At 39.9% G+C, this 22,500-nt stretch overlaps 1 protein-coding gene across 3 annotated transcripts in view; it reads left to right on the top strand.

The window, feature by feature from the left end:
- Window positions 1–22,500, top strand: part of CFH (complement factor H) — a 93,740-nt gene that overhangs the window by 45,004 nt on the left and 26,236 nt on the right. For 2 of the 3 annotated variants that reach the window (XM_063298395.1, XM_063298396.1), the window contains exons 10-17: window positions 3,344–3,532; window positions 6,058–6,234; window positions 8,791–8,964; window positions 15,150–15,332; window positions 16,204–16,383; window positions 17,921–18,085; window positions 21,520–21,690; window positions 22,260–22,436. In XM_063298395.1, coding sequence (XP_063154465.1) covers window positions 3,344–3,532; window positions 6,058–6,234; window positions 8,791–8,964; window positions 15,150–15,332; window positions 16,204–16,383; window positions 17,921–18,085; window positions 21,520–21,690; window positions 22,260–22,436 — 1,416 coding nt within the window. The remainder of the gene's footprint in view (window positions 1–3,343; window positions 3,533–6,057; window positions 6,235–8,790; window positions 8,965–15,149; window positions 15,333–16,203; window positions 16,384–17,920; window positions 18,086–21,519; window positions 21,691–22,259; window positions 22,437–22,500) is intronic. The other variant, XM_063298397.1, reaches the window with a different exon arrangement.

The following is a 22,500-nucleotide window of genomic DNA, read 5'->3' as shown; positions in this document are numbered from 1 at the left end:
TAATTGACAAAATTACCCCCAGATATCTGACCTTTTTTTCAATCTGAAATCCCGTCTTGCCCATCAATAAATCTTGATTGGACAGGGTCATGTTTTTTGTTAACGTTTTAGTTTTTTGTTTATTTACTTTGAGTCTTGCCAATGACCCAAATTCTTTCAGTTTCTTCATCAGATGTTCTGCAGTCTCCAGGGGATCATGTAATATCAAAACTAAATGGTCAGCCAAAGCTCTTAATTTAAATTCCTCTTGTTTGATTTTTAGTCCCTTTATTCGTTCATCACTTCTAATATCTCTCTTTAAAACTTCTAGTACTAAAATAAATAACAAAGGTGATAGAGGACATCCTTGTCTTGTTCCTTTCTGTATCTGACATGTTTCAGTTAATTAGAGCTTTGTTTTAATTTTTTGCTGGTAACTGGATTGGAGAAGATGTTCCTTATTTGATTTGCCTACTGTTAAGAAATGGACAATGGGATGAAGAGTTATATATTTCTTAGCTAAGAGAAGGCAAAGACATTAAGGAATTGTTTATACTTGCTGTGAGGAGGGTGAGGAGTCGCTTTCTTAGGGGGCAGGATTTTTTTCCCTTCCCTTTTTTTCTTTATATTTTTCTTATCTTTATTTATTTTTCAAATTTATATAGCTGCCCATCTCACAAACAAGTGACTCTGGGTGGCTTTTAGTGTTTTATTCAAAAACCTTAATAAAAGTATTGGGGGAAAAGGAGAATATATATATATATATATATATATATATATTTAAATTTCTATCACCGCCCATATAAAAATTTAAATTTCTATCACCGCCCATCTCCCCCAACCGGGGACTCTATGTATTGTATATAGGATCATATTTGTGTAAAAAGAATTAGCTCTGTATTCCAAATACTTCCACAATTGTGCAAAACTACAGAACTCTTAATCCCCCAAATCCTATCAGTGAAGCTGTAATACCACTGATATAACACGCTCTTCCACTCACACAGATGGTGCAACGTATCATGTTATTACTCCTATGTGTCACTATGCATAGCACTAATATATCCTTACAGTTTTAGGGATTCCAAACCCCATATGTGGTTGTCTTTGGGATGGGGGGCAGTATAACCCCATCTAGAACAGAATGTTCTGCTGGAGTTTTCAAACCCGTTCTTGAGCATTTCCATCTTCTCTGGATTCAGCTCCAATTTCATATTCCTCATTTATTCTTCCATAACAATTTCAGGGAAATGGCTAGAGATGTTGCAGAGAAATACATTTGGGTGCCAGTAGCATCCTAATAGGATTAAGCTCCAAATCTCCTGATGCTGTCACCTATGCCTTCACCATGTAATCCAAAGGGTCTGGAGCAGAATAGAGGACATTAAAAACAGGTGAGGACCTGCAGCCCATGGTCCACCTGGAGCAATTCCCACAGGCATGCCCAGAGGAGACTCAGATCATGCTACTAAAATATGGAACACATGATTCTAAGGCAGTATGATGTGTTTATTTTTTTCTATAATTAAGGGGCAAAGTAGATGCTTTACGTGTCTTTAAAAAAACAAAAGACAATCCGGAATCTGGCTAATCAGACACAGGAATTTCTTCACTCAATCTGCCTATGGATTTTTCAAAGCTTTGAATACAGCATCTCTTACCTATCTCGTCGTCCCGTTATTCTTGGCTTTGAAAAGAGGCAATCTTCCTCCGGCCCCACTGTTTGTCATGGAGAGTGACAGCTCTGCCAAACAGCTGGTTGGCATCTCAGGCCTCTGCAAGGTAAAGCAGGACAATTGGCTCCACTTCTGGGTGTTGAGAGGACTCACTCTCCAACTTTGCCCGGGAACTTCTGCAGCCACCAAATTAGCTGCCCAGTGGGTTTTCCTTGAGCATGGATTGAATGCTAAACTGCTGTCCAAACTGGACCACCAGCCAGCTGTCCAGGGGAGTGGAGGAGCTGTCCCATAAAGGAGTATAGTTTTCCTTTCCTCATAGACAATTCCCGCCAATGAACTGATAGCCCTCTGGCTGGTTCCAGGATGTGGCAAGTACAATACAAGAACCCAACTCTTTCAGACTCTCCACCTCCCCAAGTTTGCCAGGCAGCTGATCAGGAGGCTCCAGAAGGTAGTGGGTTCAAAAGAGCTGGGGGGCTTTCACATCATCCATCCCCCAGATCAGCTGCTCAGACTTAGAGAGGCAGGGGGTTTTGATAGATGGCTAAACTTAGGTCAACTTAGGTATTGATCAAACCTTTCTGCATTTGCCAGCGCTGTAACTGGTAGATGGTTTCCTAGTCTATGGTGACCTTCAGAAAGGGAGAAGGAAGCAAATCCAGAAGGATTAAAAGCCAATGACTTTCCATGGTAAATCTGCCCTTGTGGTCTATGGATCAGGCCCCGCAGCATCTAATCCATATGCATGTGGTGCATTTTGGAAGACCACTCAGTGCATATTTGGAATCACATCCAGCGTTCTTCCAGAGGACCACCAACACATGTAAGAAAATGCATTCACTCGGCCCGCTAGATCACCCACTGCTATGCTACTTCCCTGGGGCTGGGTGGCAGATTTACCATGGGGGAGCAGCTAAGGAGCTGCTTCCTTTCCCCCAACAGCTCTCCAATCCCACAGAATACCCCAGTACAGTAAGAGAATTGCTGGATAAAGTCACTTCCTTCCCCACACATGACTCTCTTTCCATCTCTCTAAGCCCTGGCAGCCCTTGGTATGTGCTGGCAGGGTTGGCAGAAGAAGTGGGAAAGGTGGCTCATTACCTACTGCCAAAGAAGATTTGCACTGGAAAATGGGCCAAGGAGCAGGGGTATGTCCTGACAGCAGCCTTAGGTGGACAAAAGGAGCAGGGAAGTTCCCCAGCTTTCAATTTAATTGACCTGAGGGCCAGAGACAGTCCAAATGGTGATGTCATGAGTAAGGATGGCGAGCAGGGGGCTCCCATCCAGACTGTCAAGCGCATGCGTAGCACTGAGGAATTGTTCAGCCATTCAAAGAGACACAGATCGGGACCGCCTTAACCCTTGGGGGTTATATGTCTGGGTTTTTCCCACGCTTCTTCAGTTTGTTAGGATTCCTGTTAAGTACTAGTAATAAATATTAGAGACCAGTTCCTTGTCTCAGTGTGTTTCCTGGTTGTTAGGACAGGTAAGCTGTGTAGCACCACAAGCTACTGACAAGAAGAAGAGGAAAAGTCAAGTTCAGGCTACCTTGGTGGTGGGTTGGGAGTGAGTTGCAGCTGGTATCCCTTTCAGTCTCCTGGAAACTCTGTGTGAAGCATCCTCACACTGTGGTTAGTGGGCCATGCAGAGGAGTTCACATTTATACTAATGACTCCTTTTTCCAGTACCAGTTGAACGCACCTGTGAGAAGGTTTCTCTACCTCATGGGTATTTTGCTCATCGGAAACAGCGTTTTCAGGTCAATGAAGAAGCAAAATATCTATGTTATGATGGCTATACAACTCCAGAAGGAGGGACTGAGGGACAGACACGGTGCCTTGAAGAGGGCTGGAACCCAGAGCCAAAGTGTACCAGTAAGTAGATACAATTCCATTGGAAGATAGATTAAAACTGACTGGCACAGAGACATGGAAAACTTATTAAGTGAAGTTGAAGAATAATCTGATATAATACCCATTTGTAATGTGTATCTCTTCAAGAAGTCTATAAAAGTATAGCACCCTAAAACATACTGGATTTGGTGAGGATTTGAAAAAAATAACTTGGAACTTAAGTACGTATACACTTTCACGGTAAACAAAACAGCTTGTAGAATTTACATTTTATTTCCTATCTCCATAACACAAAATATTGTATAGATGGAAACAGAAAACATTTCTGTAGACCCTCTGTTTCTTCCAGAACTCTGTGAGGCTATGAAAATCTGGGGCATCCAAATGAAGATCAGTCTGTAATTAAACACTGCATAAAATAATAACTGAGCGCTAGGACAGCATATACTCTGGTTTCTCTTCAGCCTCAAGAGTACAGTCCAAAGGAGAAATGGTAAAATAGAAAGATTGGAAGGAAGAAAAGAAAATGCAACCAAGTTACCAAAGTTGAAGTCAAAATTTAAGTATACCAAGTCATATCATCCCCACAATTTCACTTAATTTGTTCATTCTTTGTATTAAGAGCAAATCCAATTTCTTCTAAACAGTTTTGGATTGCTGTCATTTCCCAACAAGCCCTTCAGAGTTGTGAGGCCTTGGAGAGGTTCCTAAATGTCCTGCTGGAAGTCTGGTGGGACCAGTTCCTTTCAGATCAGCAGCAAGTGACTTTTTGGCAGCTTTGAGCTGCAATTTCAATACCTCTATTGGTCTCTGAGGGTTGCAAGAGTTATGACAGGGACATGACACCCCTGGAGGGGACAGAGCTGGAATACGTGGCCTCTTTCCACACTGGCAAGGGTGTGTGGAAAATTAGCAGGAAATCATGTGCTCGTGATTCAGCCACTAGCATCCTAAGCAAGTAATTAACGTTCTACATTTTCCACTAATTTCTCGCAGCCAGAGTAGCTCACAGAGAGTAGAGAAGGCAATAGGCATATTAATGTGCAGACAGAAAATGGAAAAAGCTACTCCTAATTTTAAGAACAGATTTTCATGGGGTCAAAAGTGTATTTTGGGCAGGGGGTGGGGGCTGCCACTCCATTAGCTCTGACTTTTTCAAGATACCTGGGTGGAAAAGCCAGGTTTATTTAGTCAGAATAACATTGTTTCTTCTAAATCTATTTTGGGGATAAATAAATGCCGTTTAAGCCCAAATGAGAAAACGAAGAGTTTGCCTACTGATGTTACTCCCTTTCTTACCACCTCATCTTCTGATAACATGGTGTCTTAGGCATGGGGCCTTATTATTGTGTCCCTCATTTGCTTGGAAGACCAGAATTCTTTTAACAATAACAGTGTATGAACAAATTATATGCATATAAGGGGGGTGTTTAGAGGTATCACTTATTTATAGGACATATGCTGCCTCCTGCTGTTTCTCTCTTATTTTTCAGATACGAAATGCACACAGATTATCTCTTTTTCCTTTCCTTCTGACCTTCCATCATCTGACAGCTGCCCTGCCATGAACTACTCTTTTCTATCTACTACTTTCTCCTTCAGTTCTCCAAGCTCTCCACCACCACCTCTCTTATAAAGGAGGACTGAATGAACTCTTCATTTGCCTTTCACTTAAGCAACAATCTACCATTCCATATACAATTTCAATATTTTTCTTCTTTTTCTTAGGAGTTTGGCAAATGGGCAACTCACAAGTCTTACTAGCATTCCAACACTGTTGTTCCAGCAAAACAAGTCTTTCAGGAGATGCCACAACTTGGGCTGGAGTTTTCATTTACAGGGAGAGACGCATCTCGTTACACTCACAATACTGCAAGAAAGCCTCAGAGGTTGAATACCTATCATTTTCTGTACACAACATATAATAGGGGTGAGATTCACTTCAGGTTCAAAAGCAAAAGGTACTTCAAAGCACTCAGGGTGCTCATGCAACTGTCTGCAGTGCCTGGGATTGCAGTTCCTGGGATTGCATGGCAGTTCTCCACAACTGCAGCAGAATCCTGAAAAACCATGCATCTTGTTCAGGAGTTGAACAAAACAGCTTTCTGCCTTTGAATCCGAAGTGCTATTCAGACCTAATATGTAATGTTGCCCTTTATTCCTTGTGGAAGGATTTCAAAGTCAGAATCTTGTGCATCATGACATAGAAGGAAACTCAGATCTAAAATCAACGTGTTCATCAGATGCTCAGTATGGCCCTGTGGATATGCCAAGAGATGCTAGAATCATGAAGGGGGCAGTGAACCAGTCGGCAAGACCAAGTTGTCTATTGTTGCCTCCTGGCCCAGTTGAAGAACAACTAACCGTGTTTGCCAAAATCACCAGTGTGAAGCAGTGGCAGCTTATTTATAGCAACTCACCAGTTACTTCCTGCATGTGCCTACGCCTGAGAGGTCACTCTTCAGTGGGAGTTTTTGAGCTTATGGCCGGCGCTCATGAGAAAAGAACAGCGGGTCATTAATAATATCCACTCTTTGATTCCTCAGAGACGTGTCAAAAGCCACCTGCAGATATGTTTATCCTCAACTCAACGAAGTCGGTTTTCTTCTCTGGGGATGAACTTCAGTATGAATGTAAAGAGGGGCTTGAAACCCTTAAAAAAACCACTGGTGACACCGTTGTGTGCAGTGAGGAGGGATGGCAGTCAACTCCTGCATGTCTGCGTAAGTTCCTAAAATGCCATTCTAAAAATACAGTGGCCTAAATCAGTTCCTCAAGAATGTTGTTTCTGATGATTTCCATAGTATCGCATTCCCACTTAGGTATCCCTAATTCTAAATTAATTCCCAGAAATTGGCTTTTCAAATATAAACTAAAAAAAATGTAGAATAATTAAATCATGTATTTAATTTTCTCCAATATGAACTTCCAGTAATTTCTAATTATTAGCTATAACTTCCGCAATAATAATCTGTTTGTCGTATATTCACTGATTTAAAAAAAGTGCTGAGCAGTAGCTGGCAGAACATGTTTAACCAGTACTGGAATCTGTCTTCCAGCAGTTTTCATTAAAAAAGCTTTTATTAATATGTTCAGTACTTCAGCACTGTGTGGGTATGAGTATATATCTTATATGTATAAATGTTGATATAAAAGTTTCAATAAAGGATAATTATATCTCATTATAATCATTCATCCATAGTCTCTGTTTGGGAGAGCCAGCATGGTTGCACCTTGCTGGGAAACCCGGTTTCTAGTCTCCCCCTCAATGCAGAAAGCAGCTCGGTGTCCTTGGCCAGTCCCTCCCTCTCAGCCCCAATAAGCGTCAGCCTCTGGGACAAGCTGGCTGAAAAACAAAACCCCTCATTGCATCATGCATTGATGGCTTTACTGGGTGACTAGGTGAGCATGGTGCAAAAACAAGCAGACTTTGCAACCAAGTGGGGCAAACCCTAAAAAGAAAAACACCACCAGTAACATGGCCCATATCTGTAACCAATTCATGTATAAGTCACAAATAACATCAGCCTACTGAGTAATTGGGGGCATAAATGTATATCTCCAAATCTGAAGGAGGCATCTCTTGAGAAGGGCACAGAGAATCCGGTTCTGTGGTCCGGCCATCAATCCACTACATAGTTAAGTAATTCAAGAGAAAATGGACATCTAAAAATACTCAATTTGCCTCAAAGTCAAATTAATATATGTCATGATTTCTTCCTAGAATTTAATGATTTTAGGGCATTGCAAAAACATGTTTGAATGAATACTCTGGTTTAATCTCCAACAATAGGTTAATTTACCCATTCCTTTTCTATAGAAATGCAATGGAGTCCAATAAGTCCAAGATACTTACTTATTTACTCATTTATTTTTCAAATTTTGCCACCGCCCATCTCCCCCCAAAAGAAGGACTCTGGGCAGTTTACAACAAAGCTAACAAGTTAAAAATAATAACCATAAACAGTATATAAAATGTAAATACAAATACAAAATATAAATATAAAAAAATAAAAATAAAATCCAGATGGCAGTAAAAGATCTAGTTCAGTTCATATGTATGTGAGGAGCACTCTAAGGTACCAGCCATCCCCAAGAATGACTACTCCCCTTCCTGCCCCAAGTGAGGTGGCAGAGCCAAGTCTTCCGGAAGGTCAGGAGCGAAGGGGCCTGCCTCAGCTCCGGGGGCAGGATGTTCCAGAGGGTGGGAGCCTATTGATCAATTTTAAGGTCTGGGTTACCTCATAAAATTCATTAGCATGAGAAAATGTATCAAAGTGGGATTTTCCAGAAGTGGTGTAACGCAATCATCAAATTGATTTATTTGTTACATGGATTATGTCTAGTCTGTTTTATTTTGAACTTCAAGCTGTTCAAATAAATAAAGGTATTATGTATGAATATTCCAAGAGGGTCCCAAAATGAGAGTTTATACTAAGTAAAGCTGCACAAAATTTGGTTCTAATCAAAATATATGCATAAGATTGTAATTCAAGATTTGGAAAACTAAAACTCCTTTTTCCTTATCCTTCTATATCTTTGGATCTGAGTTTTGATAATTGATAATAAAGTATTAATGCAACTCCTGAGTTATCATCTTGAAACAATCTCAGAACTGAGGATTAGAAGAACACACAACTGCAATTCAAGTCCACAGGACACTAGATATTCACTTCTGTAGGTTCAATAGTTATAATGTTATTAGTGGGAAATATATAAACAACTCTCATTTCTATCACACTAGAAAGAGTCCTGATAAGGCACAGAAAATGGCATTCATGGCTGGTTGACCGTCCAAATTTGTGACATGAAGGGAAATGTCGTATACGGAGTGCCTGCAAGTTTGATTTTGGTGATCTTGGTTGCCCCATATCCTCCCCCTTTGGAGAAAGTCAATGGTGGCCACAACATGGATGAGAGGAGGGGAAGGTTGCTTTAGGGAAGAGATGGAGCTTAGGACAAGGGACTGCGCTCAAAACCATGGGCTGAAAGGGATGGCTTAACAATCCAGATTAGGCCTAGTGTTCCCCATTCCGGAGAACGAGGAAGGATCGATATCTGAGTCAGGGTTCACCTCCTTAGGATTTAAATGTATTTATACTGGGAAAGTCAGAGGAAAACAGAACTCATGTTGCAGCTAAGGAATACAATATAATGTTTATTTGTATACCTCAAACTTGCAAAGACAGAAATTGTACAGTCGAGGAAATATTTTATAATTTTGGCAATCTGTTTCATTCTGAAAAACTCTTATTCTATTTTATTCAACATTTATTTAGCAATAGAATGTCAAACTCCATTTCTGGATAATGGCATGATTCACCCAAGAGAGGACAAATTCCTGCACAAAATGGTGGTGCATTTTAAATGCCATGGAGGATTCACAAGAGTTGGGTCTGAGTCTGCACAATGTTACCACTTTGGATGGTCTCCACAGCCTCCAATCTGTAAAGGTAAATATAGGCAATCACTGTAACTGAGCTGGGGAGGGAGATGTGGGGCAGGTTCTTAAAAACACATTCTGTTTTCTAGATTGTGTGAGGAAAGCTGATCGCTGGCCAGTAAATTGATTTCTCTTAGCAATATGCGTTGAATGGGTCTCTCACTCTTCAGCAATTATTCATATACAATTTACAGCAGAACCGTATTCTTAAACTGTGAATAGAAAATGTTAAGATTTTAATTGTTTAGAATGTTAATTGTTTTTCAGTTGTACATCTTTTGGAGGCAATGGGACTGTTCCTTTTTCAATATATTCAAGGGGCTTTTGAATATATTTTTAATGTGACTGTGCACAAAAAGAAATCAGATAGCAGAATTAAAAGCCTAATGCAAACAATATTTTGACAGTCATAAATACAGACCTATATTAGGCTTAAACAGACTACCTATACAAAGCCAGAAATGTATATTGCAGAAAGAAAGAAATTGAAGTTCCCCTGTATTGACAAAGAATGCACCACTGTATTATCAATCAATCAGTCCATCTTTATTGCAATCTTTAACAAGCACACAATTTCTATAGTAATTTTATTAAAGATCACAATTACAACAGTAAAAACTAATACTAACTAAAAAAAGTAAAGAATAATGAAAAAAGAGAAAGTGCAGAAAAGAGAAAAATAGAAATAGAAAAGAAAGAAAAAATAAGAATATAGTAAAGAAAAAGAAATATCTAAAGAAATTACTTCCCCCTTCATCACAACTAGTATAAACAATTTTAGTAACTTAGCACCTTCTCTTAATATACAGCAAATTATTTCTTCTTCCCATATCCCATCTCTTATCTATAAATAAACCCATCAAGCCTCATTTCAGTCAGGATGTCAGCAAAAGTCCATTAAGGGTTACCAGAGATAACAACACATCTATTTTAATCTTGATCAAATAAGCCAACTTTATATTCCTTCCTTTTACTTCTAACAATCTTGATCTTAAGATCCATCAAATAATGTTGTAGAACTTGATTTCTTTTTATTTTTTTTTCTCCCTTCTCACAAAACTCTTCAAAACTTCAACAAGCCTCTTTTGTAAATCCAATATAAGAAAATTATCCTCTTGGTTTGTTATTTGTATCTCCCCTTTAATTATTAAGACATCAGCCGGCTTCTTTTGTATATCCAGTGTAACATCTTTTTCCATATCTTTCTTGTAGCCTGTCATTTTAAAATCCACTGTTAGATCAGCCTCCCTTTTGTCCAGGAAAAGTTGTTCCTCTTCCATAATATCCCTTAAACGCAGTCTATCTATAGAGGCAGACACTCATGAGATATTTACATTATATAAATGTCTCCAAATCTAAAGAATCAAAGGATTCTTTATACTTAATTCTAAAACCTTATTTCAAATTTATCTGGACCTTTAGTCAGTTTGTAACTTTCTAAAATCAAAGTTTTAATTATCCTTTTGCTTTTCATTCCCCCCCCCACCCCCAACTTTTTCTAAGTTCTTAAACTTGTTGTTAAAAACTTCTTTTGCTAAGGATTGAAACTGGGAAACTCACCCAGTGCTTAAAACTTGTCAATCCAAAGGTTCCTAATTTTTGAAAGGCAGTTAACGAGCAATTTCTGAAAGTGATTAGAAAAAGAAGTTTATGAACTTAGTGTCCTTTCAAAGGCGCTGACTGCAGTTTGAGCAAGATGGCTATTCCCTCATCTCTCAGAGCTCTAAACCTGCCAGAGACCTGCTGTCTTGTGGTTTCCTCACGAGGAGCAGCTTTCTGAAGCACTTGTGGTGATCTCAAGGCCTCTCCTTGTCTGGAAAGGAGTTATCAAAGAGCTGGTCTACTTACTGGCTCTTCATTCTGCCACAGTCATTGGTTCCGCTTTTTGTGGAAATGTCTTCAGTCCTCAATTTCTTCCCCAAAAGTCTAACCAGCACACCATTTTATGTATTACTAATCAGAAATGAAATGAATTATTCCACAAGGTGGTACTCCATTTCCTTCGAGAGTTTACTCAGTCCCCCCGTGATTTCTACTTCTCCAAAAAAGAGTTAAGGAATTCTTCTTTAGGCAGGCCTTTTCCATTTGAATTGGGTAATAGTAATTCTAACTCTTTTTATCCTCTTTAATGCTGGACATTTTATTTCTTATACTAAGCTGTATTGAGAAAAGCAGGATATAATTTATCTAAGCAAACAATGAAGTAAGTAATACAGCATGCCCAGAATTACTAATTTTTGTTGAAAACTGCAATTTGAAAATGCTGAATTCAGAATGATTTTCAAATATTGAATTCATAAGCTTCATTAAGTTGTTATTTAAAGTCGTCAGTCATTCAATGATTACTTAGAGTAGATTTTTAAATTTCCTGTTCTTCCAAAACATCAAACCAAGACTGAACTTGCTTATTTCTCTCCTGGAGGCAAGGAATGATTGAAGGGGATAAGAAGGAAATGAAAAGAAAAGGCATGATAAATTCATAGCAGTTAACATTAACTTGGAGAAAACTTGGGTAGGGAAGGCATTGCACATTCCCAAATATTGGATCTTCCTACAATCAGGCCTATTGTCTCTTAGCACTTAGGAGCTAAAAGCCTTGGGATGGGATTTCTGGGAAACCGTTTCTACATCTCTTCTTAGCTATCTCTCCAAGAACTTTTCATCTCTTCAGACTGCAGAATATATTCAATTTATTGTGAAAGAAAGGCAGAGAATAAAGTTGGTATTATTTATTATTGAATTCCAAGGTTTTTTTTCCAGAGCTATCCTACTTCCTGTGGGTAAATATAAACATTCCTCTTTCCCAAACATTGTACTCTTTTCTTTGTCGTCTTATGCTTTTGAGCTAAATGAGAATTGCTCGAGGGCAACTCTACCAAAATAATAAACTATGGAAATTCCACCTGAATGGGTAGGATTCCGCTTTATCCCCAAATTCATGCACCAGACATTTAACTATACTGTATAAATGTATCTGCATCTGATTAAAAGCTACTAGAGCGAAAGACTTTTGATTGGTTTATTTTCATTTTATTTACTTATATGGCCACCCACCTCAGACACATGACTCTGGGCATCATACAAAGAAGAGAAAAAAATCAACCAATACATAATAAAACAACACATTTCATTAAAATCTTCTAAGAAAATAAAACAATGATCAGAAACTCCTCAGATGGGAACTCTGGTCATCCTGACCCAAAGGCCCAGGGAAAGATCTTACTGTAGCTACTTTTCTAAAGGTCTGCAAGATGGGGGCCAGTCCTATATTGGGGGAAGATCATTCAGAAATGCTGGTGCCACCATGAGAAGGCACATCAGCTGGGTCCCATAAGATGACTTTGTTTCAATGAGGGAACCCAGAGTGTATGAGATGGGTACATACCCTTGGGAGCAGTTGGCCCTGCAAGTAACCAGTCCTATCCCATGAAGGTCTTTATAAGTGATAACCAGTGCCTGGAATTGCACCTGGAAGCCTATTGGGAGCCACGGCAGCTTGCAGAGTAGAGATGTCACATGGTCATACTGAGAGGTGCACATAACTACCCACATCATTGTATTCTGGACCAGTTGAAGGTTCCAGATGGTCTTCAGGAGCAGTCCCATGTGGAACACAGTGCAATAATGCAGTCAGGAGGTGACTAAGGCATGAGCAATTGTGAGCAGTGCCCCTGCAGAGAGTAAAGAGGATGACCTTGATGGAGAGCGGGAAGATCCGTTACCAAGGCAACAAAGAAATAAATATTTCAGAAGCCCAAATGAGGGGGGAGGTGTACAAAGACATCTCAGTTGGGCATCAACCTAATTCACATGAGATATAAAAGAGGGAGGAGGGGAAGCAGATTCTGACTTGCAAGATTCTATTGCTATACCCAATCTTAATAAAAGTAGTTTTAGGCCTCCATGGTGTCTATTGGTCTGATTCAGGAACAGGCACCACTGGCATACAAGATGAAGCTTTATGAAGGCTCCCCTGGCCACAGCTGCCACCTCTTCAAGAGGAGCCATGAGTGCAGGAGGGCCCCCAAAGTATGCACCGAACCCCAGCAAGGAAGTGCAGCTCCACTCAGAGTCAAGGATGGCATCTCCAGTTCTAGGACCGACTGGGCCAAAACCCCACAGCCACCTCGTCTTGTTAGGCTGGATCGGAAGCTTGTTCTTCCCCATTGAGACCCACACAACCTCCAGACACTGGAACCAAGGGAGCATCACTTGAATAGCCAGGGACAGAAATGTACAACTAAGTATAATTGGCATACAATAATGCTGCACAAATGCTGATGAATTACCGCCCCCAGCAGTCTCATGTAGATGTTAAAAAAGGGGGGAGCCCAAAGTCACCCCACAAAGAAGGGGGCTAGGACTAGTTTACTCCACCCCACACTGACTGGGACCAGCCCTGGAAGAAGCAGAAGAAATGCACAACTCGCCCAAGCCCTGAAGCTGGTCCAGAAGGACACTGTGATTGATAGTATCAAAGGTTCCTGAGGGGTCAAGGATGCACTACCCTTATCCCAGATGCCCAACCAAAGCTATCTCTGTACCGTATCTTGGTCTGAAATCCTACTGGAAGAGAAGGCTCTCTATGGAACGTCAAGTCCCAGCAGCCATAGGGAACATGCCCATTAGAGAGGAATGCTGGGTCTGGTGGTTCAGTAATATCTGCAGTGATTCAATTTGCCTAGACCAGTGGTTTTTAAACTGAGGGGGATTACTCCTAAGGGGGTAATTTGAGCATATCTTGGGATAATGGAAGGATTTGGAATTGCTTGTTTATGAGTTGAGGATCCAGTTTGGAACTGCCACTGCTGAGACACTGCTAAGTCAACAGTCTCTTTGAGGGGAAGGGGGGTAAGAACATGATTTGAGACCCGGAAAAGGGGTAATTGGGTCAAACAGTCAAAGAACCATTGGCCTACACCATACAGACCAAAATCTGCAAAGTTTTTGTTTAATAAAGTGTATATCAATATTTATATTGTGCTAGTTAATAAAAAAGGGGAAAAATCGAGATCTTTGGCCCCATACAAAAACAGGGCAAAATTCCAGAAACCCTAAAACTGGAAAAACTACTGCATAATCTCATAATCCAGCCCTCAGTTTAACAGCCCCTGAGTGAATTCATCTGTTTCTTTCTCCCACCTTTACATGATAACAGACTTTTGGGGCTATCTGTGTAAAAGACAAAGTCTGATTGAGACTTTCAGGAGCAGCATAGTTCCCAAATGATGGGAAGTCCACATTTTACATTTGTTTAAAGTCCTGCTCAGTTTCTTTCAGGGCTATTTATCTCTGCAGTTCATGCTTTCTTTCAGATGAGCCCATCATTATCCCTTTATTGCCCTTTCTCTTGGAATTCAATCCCCTTTTTAAAAAAAACTCAAGACACACTCATATTCCCTTTGCTTTTATATTGCTTCAAAATTAGTCACTGGTCTGAGATGGGTGGCTATATAATTTAAATACTATTTTGAATACACTTTTTTGGTGCCATGTTGTGTGTTGGAGGTTGCAGTTTTGTAGCATGCCCCTGAAAACTGATTACTTGCTGCTTGTCTGAAGCTGTTCTTGGGCAAAACTTTGGGCATATCTAGATGTAATGCAAAGTATATACAATATTAAACACATACAGCCTTCCTGCCTCTAGAAGTCAGACTGCAAGGATTTCCTGTTTCTAGTACTTTCATTCATTCCCCTGTTCATTCATTCATTATTTTTTTCCCTGGTGGTTGGTACCAAGTCAGGTCAGTTGATCCTTTTGTAACTTTCCACATCCTCTGAAGAAGACAATTGTTGGAAAGTCATATCTTAGTATGGCTGAAGTGACCATGCTTGAGAGAGTTTCTCCCTATTACTACAACTTCAGATCTCTTTGAAATATTTGCAAGCTTTTTACATCTTTTTTGGGGATGAGGGAGGAATGAGGAGCAGTTCCCAATAGCAGACATTAAAAGCTACTTATGGTTTTTACAGATATATCAAGTATATTCCCTTGGATATCAGAGCTGTATTGACATTTTTTAACAAACAATATTACAACACTCATATTACAGCAGTTCATTCTACTGCTTTTGTTCCTGTGGTTGTCGTAGTACTTGTAATAGAGTTTCATCATAAGGCTAATGATATTCAAATATATCCTTTGGGGCCTTTGAGTAAACACGCAAAGTGAGAGTGATATTCTCTTTTTTCTAGAAAATGTTAAACCTTGTCAGGCACCACCCAGCATTTTACACGGCGTGGTTATTGGTGACCTTAAAGAAGTATATCAGCATGGTGATAACTTGGAAGCTCAGTGTAACATCTCATTTGCACTTCATGGATCAAAAAGCATGGAATGCATGGATGGTGAATGGGCACCCTTACCATCATGCATAGGTGAGCAGCAATTGCCTGAAAGGTGTGTTCACAGGAAGAGATATGAGCAGACAGACTTGCATGTAACATGGTAGTTGCTGTGCTAGCATTTAGCTTGGGGGTGGGGGGGAGACGTTCCTTGATGTGCAGTCTTCATAACAAATTTGAATATATTAGTCGTAGAAAAATGGAAGTGGAAAGATTCCTTGCCAGTGCTTAATAAATGTCTAACTCCACTACATCTTAGCAGGCTTAGGACACTAATAAATTATAGAGGAATTAAATTATTCTGATTAATCATAATAATCTCATGAATTTATTCCTGTGTTCAGTGGTGGCATTTGAGTCTTTGGTACTTGCAACAGGAAGTAGAAATTGAGAGCTGCCCCTTTCCTTGCAGTGTTTTGCACTGCTACATCAGTACAAGGGTAAAAAATACATTGCTACAGATGGGGTGATATCCTGAAAATCTGAGAAATATTGAAAGTAAAGTGAGTTGGCTTAATGTAGCCATTACGTTTATCAACTCCTCTTAAAAATACCTTTATAGATTTCGAGAGTTCAAGGTTGCAAATTAAATAAAAACTTAACAAAATAATTATAGCAAATGACTCAAATAATTAGCAATACAAATTATGTAAGTCATGATAATATACTACAAACTGAGGGTATTTGGAATGCAAAAGTCCAATTATATTTGCCAATAATACATATCTCATTTGATCAGTAATTTTTCTAATAGATATTAATTGCCTCTAACAAAAATTAAAACTGTCCTCAGTTTATTTTTTTGATAATGGAGTTACCATAGGAATGGAGGGATAGATAGTTTGGAAGAAGCTAAAGAATTAATACTTTATCCAATAAAATCTTTTTCTGCTGCTTTCAACAGAGGAAGTAAAAACTTGTACACGGCCTCTGAACATTAAGAAGGGAACACCTGTCAGTGTTAAGTCAACTGCATACCGGCATGGTGAAACTGTGCTATATGAATGCCGACAACGTTCTGTTATTACTGGGACCAACCCAGCCAAGTGTCTTCATGGGCAGTGGGAAGTACCATCATGTCTTGGTAAGCTGGAGTGTTATGGGTGAACCTACAGAAATGAATGTTAGGCCTGTGTTGGAATACATCAGCATTTATTATTACCATGATTGCTGAGAAGTATGATTCAGTGGGGGGGGGGGGAACTGGACCTGCTGCAAGGAGATCTACTGAACTGGTTTATGCCAGCCTGGGCCATGGGCACATTATTTTTCCAGCAGGATCCCTATTTAAAATGGAAGTCCTCAAAGATAATGGGGAGGATACATAGGACATAGCAACCCCTTTTGAAAAATATGCGGGGCATATGAGTAAAAATTATGAGACATACCAAAGATACTTTCAAACTGACTAATGGTTTTTATCCCCAGTTTGTAGCTAGCAGTATTTATGAAACAGTACTCACAGTGGTTTTACTTATTATGCACTTATGACTAAGCTCAGTACAGAAACAGAACAAACCTATTAATTCAATAATATAGGAACCTCTAAACTAAAAGATCCATGATATAGAATAATACAAGTGAGTTCGTAATAAGTTTATTGTTCTGACTGCAGGTCATACCAGGACATAATAGTATTAATCTCAATACGTTCCAAATGGCAAGTTTGTATTTATTTTAAGGCAGCTTCACAGGGCCCATGAAAAAGAAGCATTCTGAGTGCTTTTGAAAGTGATCCAATCCCAAGTATAATCCTGATGGGAGTCTCTTCCAAAGAAACAGTGTCAGGTGATACAAGCATGATGTGGCTCTTCTATTACATGGTAGAACCAAATGTGCCTGGCATGACTACTCCTGGCTCAAGCTCTCAGGTAACTGAGCCACCAGCAAGTCTTTCAAATAATTGGGTAGGCCCATATGGAGGCCATGATGTGTTGACCCCATAAATTCATACTATTATTGTTCTCAAATTCCCAACCAATATAACAACTGACAGTAAAAAGAGGTAGGGGCGAAATAAGGAAGGTTCAGGATCGTACAAACAACAGCATTCTTGACACAAATCAAAGGGCAGAGTGAGGTGTTAAGTAACCCAGCCAACAAACTGCTATAGTAGTCCAGGGAGTGAACCAGGAGCTTGACCATCTCAGTAAGAGAGAAACTGAGAGATTCTCTAGACATTCATTAAATGCAAAGAGCGTTTCCATTTTTTCACTGAATTGTTTTAAAGACCATCTATCATAGATTTGGACTCCTACATTCCTCACAGTTGGGGAGACCTATAGCTAGCAGCCCTGAAATTCAGAGTAGAAACAGAAAGTAGAGGGATGAGATTACCAGGGGAACACAATCATCTCTGCCTTCTCTGTGTTCAGTTTAAGTTGAGGAGCACATCAAATCTAAAATCCTACCTAGGAGTTTGGGAAGAGATGTCTCCAATGTGTCATCCAGAGTAGGGCCAGATGAATAAACCAGAAATTCATCATTGTATACGTGGTAGATGTACTTGAAATATGAAGTCAGCTAGCCGAGAGGAGGAATTATGGATTTATTATCTAAATAAAGAGAAGAATAATGGATTTATTATATAAATACTTATATAACAATATTTGAATTGTTAGTTAATCCACGACTATGTACACGTCCATCGAATGCAGTCTTTCAACCAGATGTTTCTCTTGCAAAGCAGTTTAAGATCAATGAGGTTGCAACCTACCTGTGTGGTTCCAATCAACATGAAACAAAATGCATTGATGGAGTATGGTTTCCCGAGCCACTATGTAAAGGTATCATTTGCATGCTATGTATAAGTTCGTGGTTTCTTCAGTAGGATGACATTAGTCATCACCAAAAGCAAAAGTGGGGCACACCTCAGGAGTGTTTTCCTATGTAACATCTTTTGATGGCTTCTGAAAAGACCCATCAAGGTCCTATGAGCTCTGCATGCTTTGTCTGATCTGATGTAATGAAACAGTGTGATATGTATCCATCTCAAAAGCAAAGACATTTTTTCCATATGGGAAAAAACCCTTCTCAATGTCACAGGGAGAAAAGCAACAACAGTATTAGCCTTACAATCAGTTGGTTTCTTCCTTAGCAGCTATTTCCTTTCCTTCACAGCAGCAGCTCCATCTCAAGGATCAACTCAGTTGTGGCACACAGATTACAGATGTGTTCCAGCCTGAATTGGAGAGCATAATTTTGCCACCTTTGCCCCATTTGGCAACGATCTAGATTCAGTGATAAAATTTCATGTGTCGCATTACAAAACTTGTTTGCTTTGAGTCTCTCATGACTTGGGCAACTGAAATAATCTTACCTAGAACAAAAGCATGTAAATCTAGTGTGAAATTGAATCTTGGTACTTGCATGGACACATCCATGCAGGTTTCTTGGCACAAGACAAAATCTCACTGGAAGAGGTTTCAGAACTTCTGCTGCTTAAGTGGAATTGTCAAACAAATAACCCATTGTACCATTATATTGCTCCCCGTTAATTTCAAAATATCTTCATTAAGGGAAAATGATTTTATCATTACAGGTAGTCCTCACTTAGCAACCATTTCTTTAGTGACACTTTGGACTTACAACGGTGTTGAACACAATGACTTATGACCGTTTCTCACACATATGACCATTGCAGCATCTCTGTGGTCACGTGATCACGATTTGGGTGCTTGGCAACTGGTTCACATTTATGACCATCACAGTGTCCTGTGGTCACATGATCACCATTTTTTACTTTTCTGACCAGCTGGCAAGCAAAATCAGTGGGGAACCACATTATTCGCTTAATGACCACCACAAAAAAGGTCGTAAAATCACTTAATGACCACTTCACTTAGCACTTCACTTCAAACTGCTTTTGAATCAATTAAAGCTTCTTTTTGTTCAGTTCAGGGATACCCAAACATTGTAATAGTTGAATGGATAAACTATTCCTGGATTAGATGACGGATTGCAACTGGCTACCTGAGCTTACCAGTGGCCTTTCCTCATTCTCTAGATTCAGTCTCAGCTTGTCCACCTTCATCTAATTTAGGTTTAAGGTTGTCATCTACTTTCATATGTGGCAAACAGCAATACAGTTAAATTTCACATTAATGTCATCTCTGCAAAGTTTCGATGGCTCCAGCTGGTTCGCCAGTTGTGGCTTTAAAGTAAAAGGATCTTGCAACAGTGACTCATTACCACTGCTATTTTATGTAGGTAGGTATTGCTGGAGTTTAGTTTGTGATTGCTGAATTGGTTTTGAACTTACATGTCTTTTACTATAGTTGTTTTTTGTGTACACCATTGAAAGTCTCATGACTGCAGTAAAGTTCCAGTGTGATCACTTGATATTAGGGAACAAATGGCTCTTTTGTAAGAGTTTCCAGGTGAAATGTTTAAGGATGGATTATACATTCTATCTGACAGCAGAGGGTTAGAACTGGAAGAAACAGACATCATGACCTTAAATTTGGGTCTTGGAATATCCATCAATGAGTCAAAAAACAGACTGGACAATATGAAGATGAATGTGAGAGTGGATAGCAGAGAAGAGAGATTGAGAGAAAAGAGAGATGAAGGACTTACATTGTCTGATAAGAAATGACAGCTGTAGTTGTTTTTTGTTTGTTCCCCAGCTGGGTGAATCCTGGGGTTCAATATCATTGTGGGAAGAGAAGTCTGTGTGGCATCTATATGGATGGCACTCTGTGATGGAATTTTAGCGTTTGCAGTTTGTTGAATCAGTGTGATGGCTTCCATTTCCACTACAGCAACCACTGGAGACCCAATCAGAGCATGGGGTTAGGTGCTAAACCTTGGAGAAGACTTCTGGAGGAAGAAGTGCTTAGTCAAGGATTCTCACCGTGCAAGCAGTCTACTCCAGAGACAATGAGAGACTGGCAAAGGAACGAATGGCACGTAGGGCCTTTCATTGGTTCCCAATAGATTTCCAGGTTCAAATGCTGGTGTTGACCTATCAACCCTATATAGCTTGGCCCCTGGATACCTGCAGGACCACCTTCATCAATCACACTCAGCCAGACCACATGGTTGTGTCAGAGAAGGTGCTGGTTGTACCCGGCTTCCATGAAATAGGGGGGGGGGGCCTGCGATGCACAGTTTCTTTTTCTCAGGAGTAGCACCAGCTCTCCGGAATAGTATTTTTCTTCTAGGAAAATGCTCAAAACTGACACACCAGTCAAGAAAGATGAGAACCACCACAAGTTTCTCCAAGCCTCAGCTGTCAAAGAGAGAAGAAGAATATCCTAGCCAAATGTACTGAAAGTGGCCAAAAATTTGAAGGGAACCACAAAGACCACCTGCCAGCTCTACCACCCAGTCATTTACCAACTGGCTGAAGCAAATTTCATCCTATAGCTCAACTGAAAACCTGACTAAAATAAGCCCTGATAATTGTATCATACAAATATAATTAGGATTTCAGTCTCACTGTGACCAAGGAATTCTCAATCACAGTAGCCAAGAAAGAGATGTGACTTGATCTCTTCCTAAGAAAATACTCAGGATTCATCTTCATTGGGTGAAATACAAATGAGATAATACCGAGCAGGTTTATTCAAAGATTTACAAACTTTAAAATATTCCATTCATGAAGAATTATGTCTTGAAATATATTGGGAATCCTGCAATTGTATAACTGACTTCTTTATTTTGGTTGTGGCTTTATAACTGATTTTGCTCCTTGTTATTGCTCACAATTACCTTGGACAGAAGTTCTCAAAGTGTGAGTCTGGACCACCCAGCATGTGATGAGCAACCCTGAAGGGACGTTAAATCAATCAAGCCAGCGAGCGAGCCTGATCAGACTTAGGCAGGCAAGGCTGATGCAGGCAAGGCTGGACCACTGTTAAGACTCACTCTGGGCTTGGTTCCCCATGTTTCCAGCACAAGAGCACTGTGGGCAATTGTACCACAAAGTCTGAGGATCACATGTATGTTAGAATTTATCAAAACTAAGTGGTTTATTTATTTCTAGCCCAGACCTAATCTCAGTGAAATCCTTAGTTCTCTACACAGGGGTGTCTTATCTGCATTAATGTATCATTTCAGGGGGTCACAGTACCAGAAGGGTTGAGAATTGCTGAACAACTGTTTAGATTATATTACAACAGTTATCTAGTGACACTTTGAACCACATCAGGGGTCAAAATACTTGGGAGGAAAACCCATCTAATCAAGCTCTAATGGTAAGATGTTTTTGTTGAAGAAACCTGCCCTCCACCACCTCAGCTTCCCAATGCCATCAATATAGCCGAGATGAGAATCTACAGGAGTGGAGAAGAAATCAGCTTCAGGTGTAAACAACAATTCCTTCTTCGTGGGCCACAAAAAATAAAGTGTGAAGATGGAAAGTGGCAAACACCTCCACGCTGTCTTGGTTTGTATGCTCAGTTTTACTTTCATTTAAAAGAAACTGGACATTACAGAAAAAATGTAAACAGCTGCTTGAAAGAAGTTTGGGAAAGCATCCAAAGTGAGGTTGATGGAATTCTTCCCGGCCATTCTTCAGCAGTGGCCTCTGGGTGTATGTGTGTGTTCTCCTCCAAGGGACTGATCAGGTTGCGGGTATGCTGTATGTGTTGCCTGTGTGTGTGTTTCTGTGACAGTCAGATAGGGCTGGAGCATGGATGCTGCCAGGTTTTATGTGTGTTTCTGCTCTGCCCGGTGTCTGTGTGTGCTGGCAAGCATACAGGGATTTCACATGCCCCACTCTGGATCATGTGACCAAGAGGGAGGGGCTTAGGTAGAACAGCTGTCAGCATCTTGAGCCTCTCTCAAATGCCTCTCCCATAGGGACTGGGTTTTTTTTTTTTTTTTTGCGTAGGGGTCTTTTTCTGAATGGTCTCTCATTGAAAGGTAGAGATTTGCTATACAGATACAATAGAATTTTCTTTATGGTATTTGATTTCTTTAATTAACCAACCTTCCTGTATTTCCAATTTCTAGATTTACGGTGTAGCCCTCCTCCTGAAATTGACAATGGTGTAGTAAAAATGGGTAATCGCACAACATTTTTACCTGGTGAAAGTGTGGAGTATCTCTGCTGCTCAGGTTTTGAAACTGATCAGATAAAATATGTAAAATGTGAAAATAAGAAATGGTCTAAACCACCTGTTTGCAAAGGTAAGAAATAGTTTTTCCTTCCGTTGAAATGTCAAGGGTGGATCGTAGTTCTTAGAAAAACTTG

This window comes from Candoia aspera, chromosome 3, assembly GCF_035149785.1.
Source record: "Candoia aspera isolate rCanAsp1 chromosome 3, rCanAsp1.hap2, whole genome shotgun sequence".
NCBI lineage: Eukaryota > Metazoa > Chordata > Lepidosauria > Squamata > Boidae > Candoia > Candoia aspera.
This window is presented reverse-complemented; position numbering and strand designations above follow the sequence as displayed.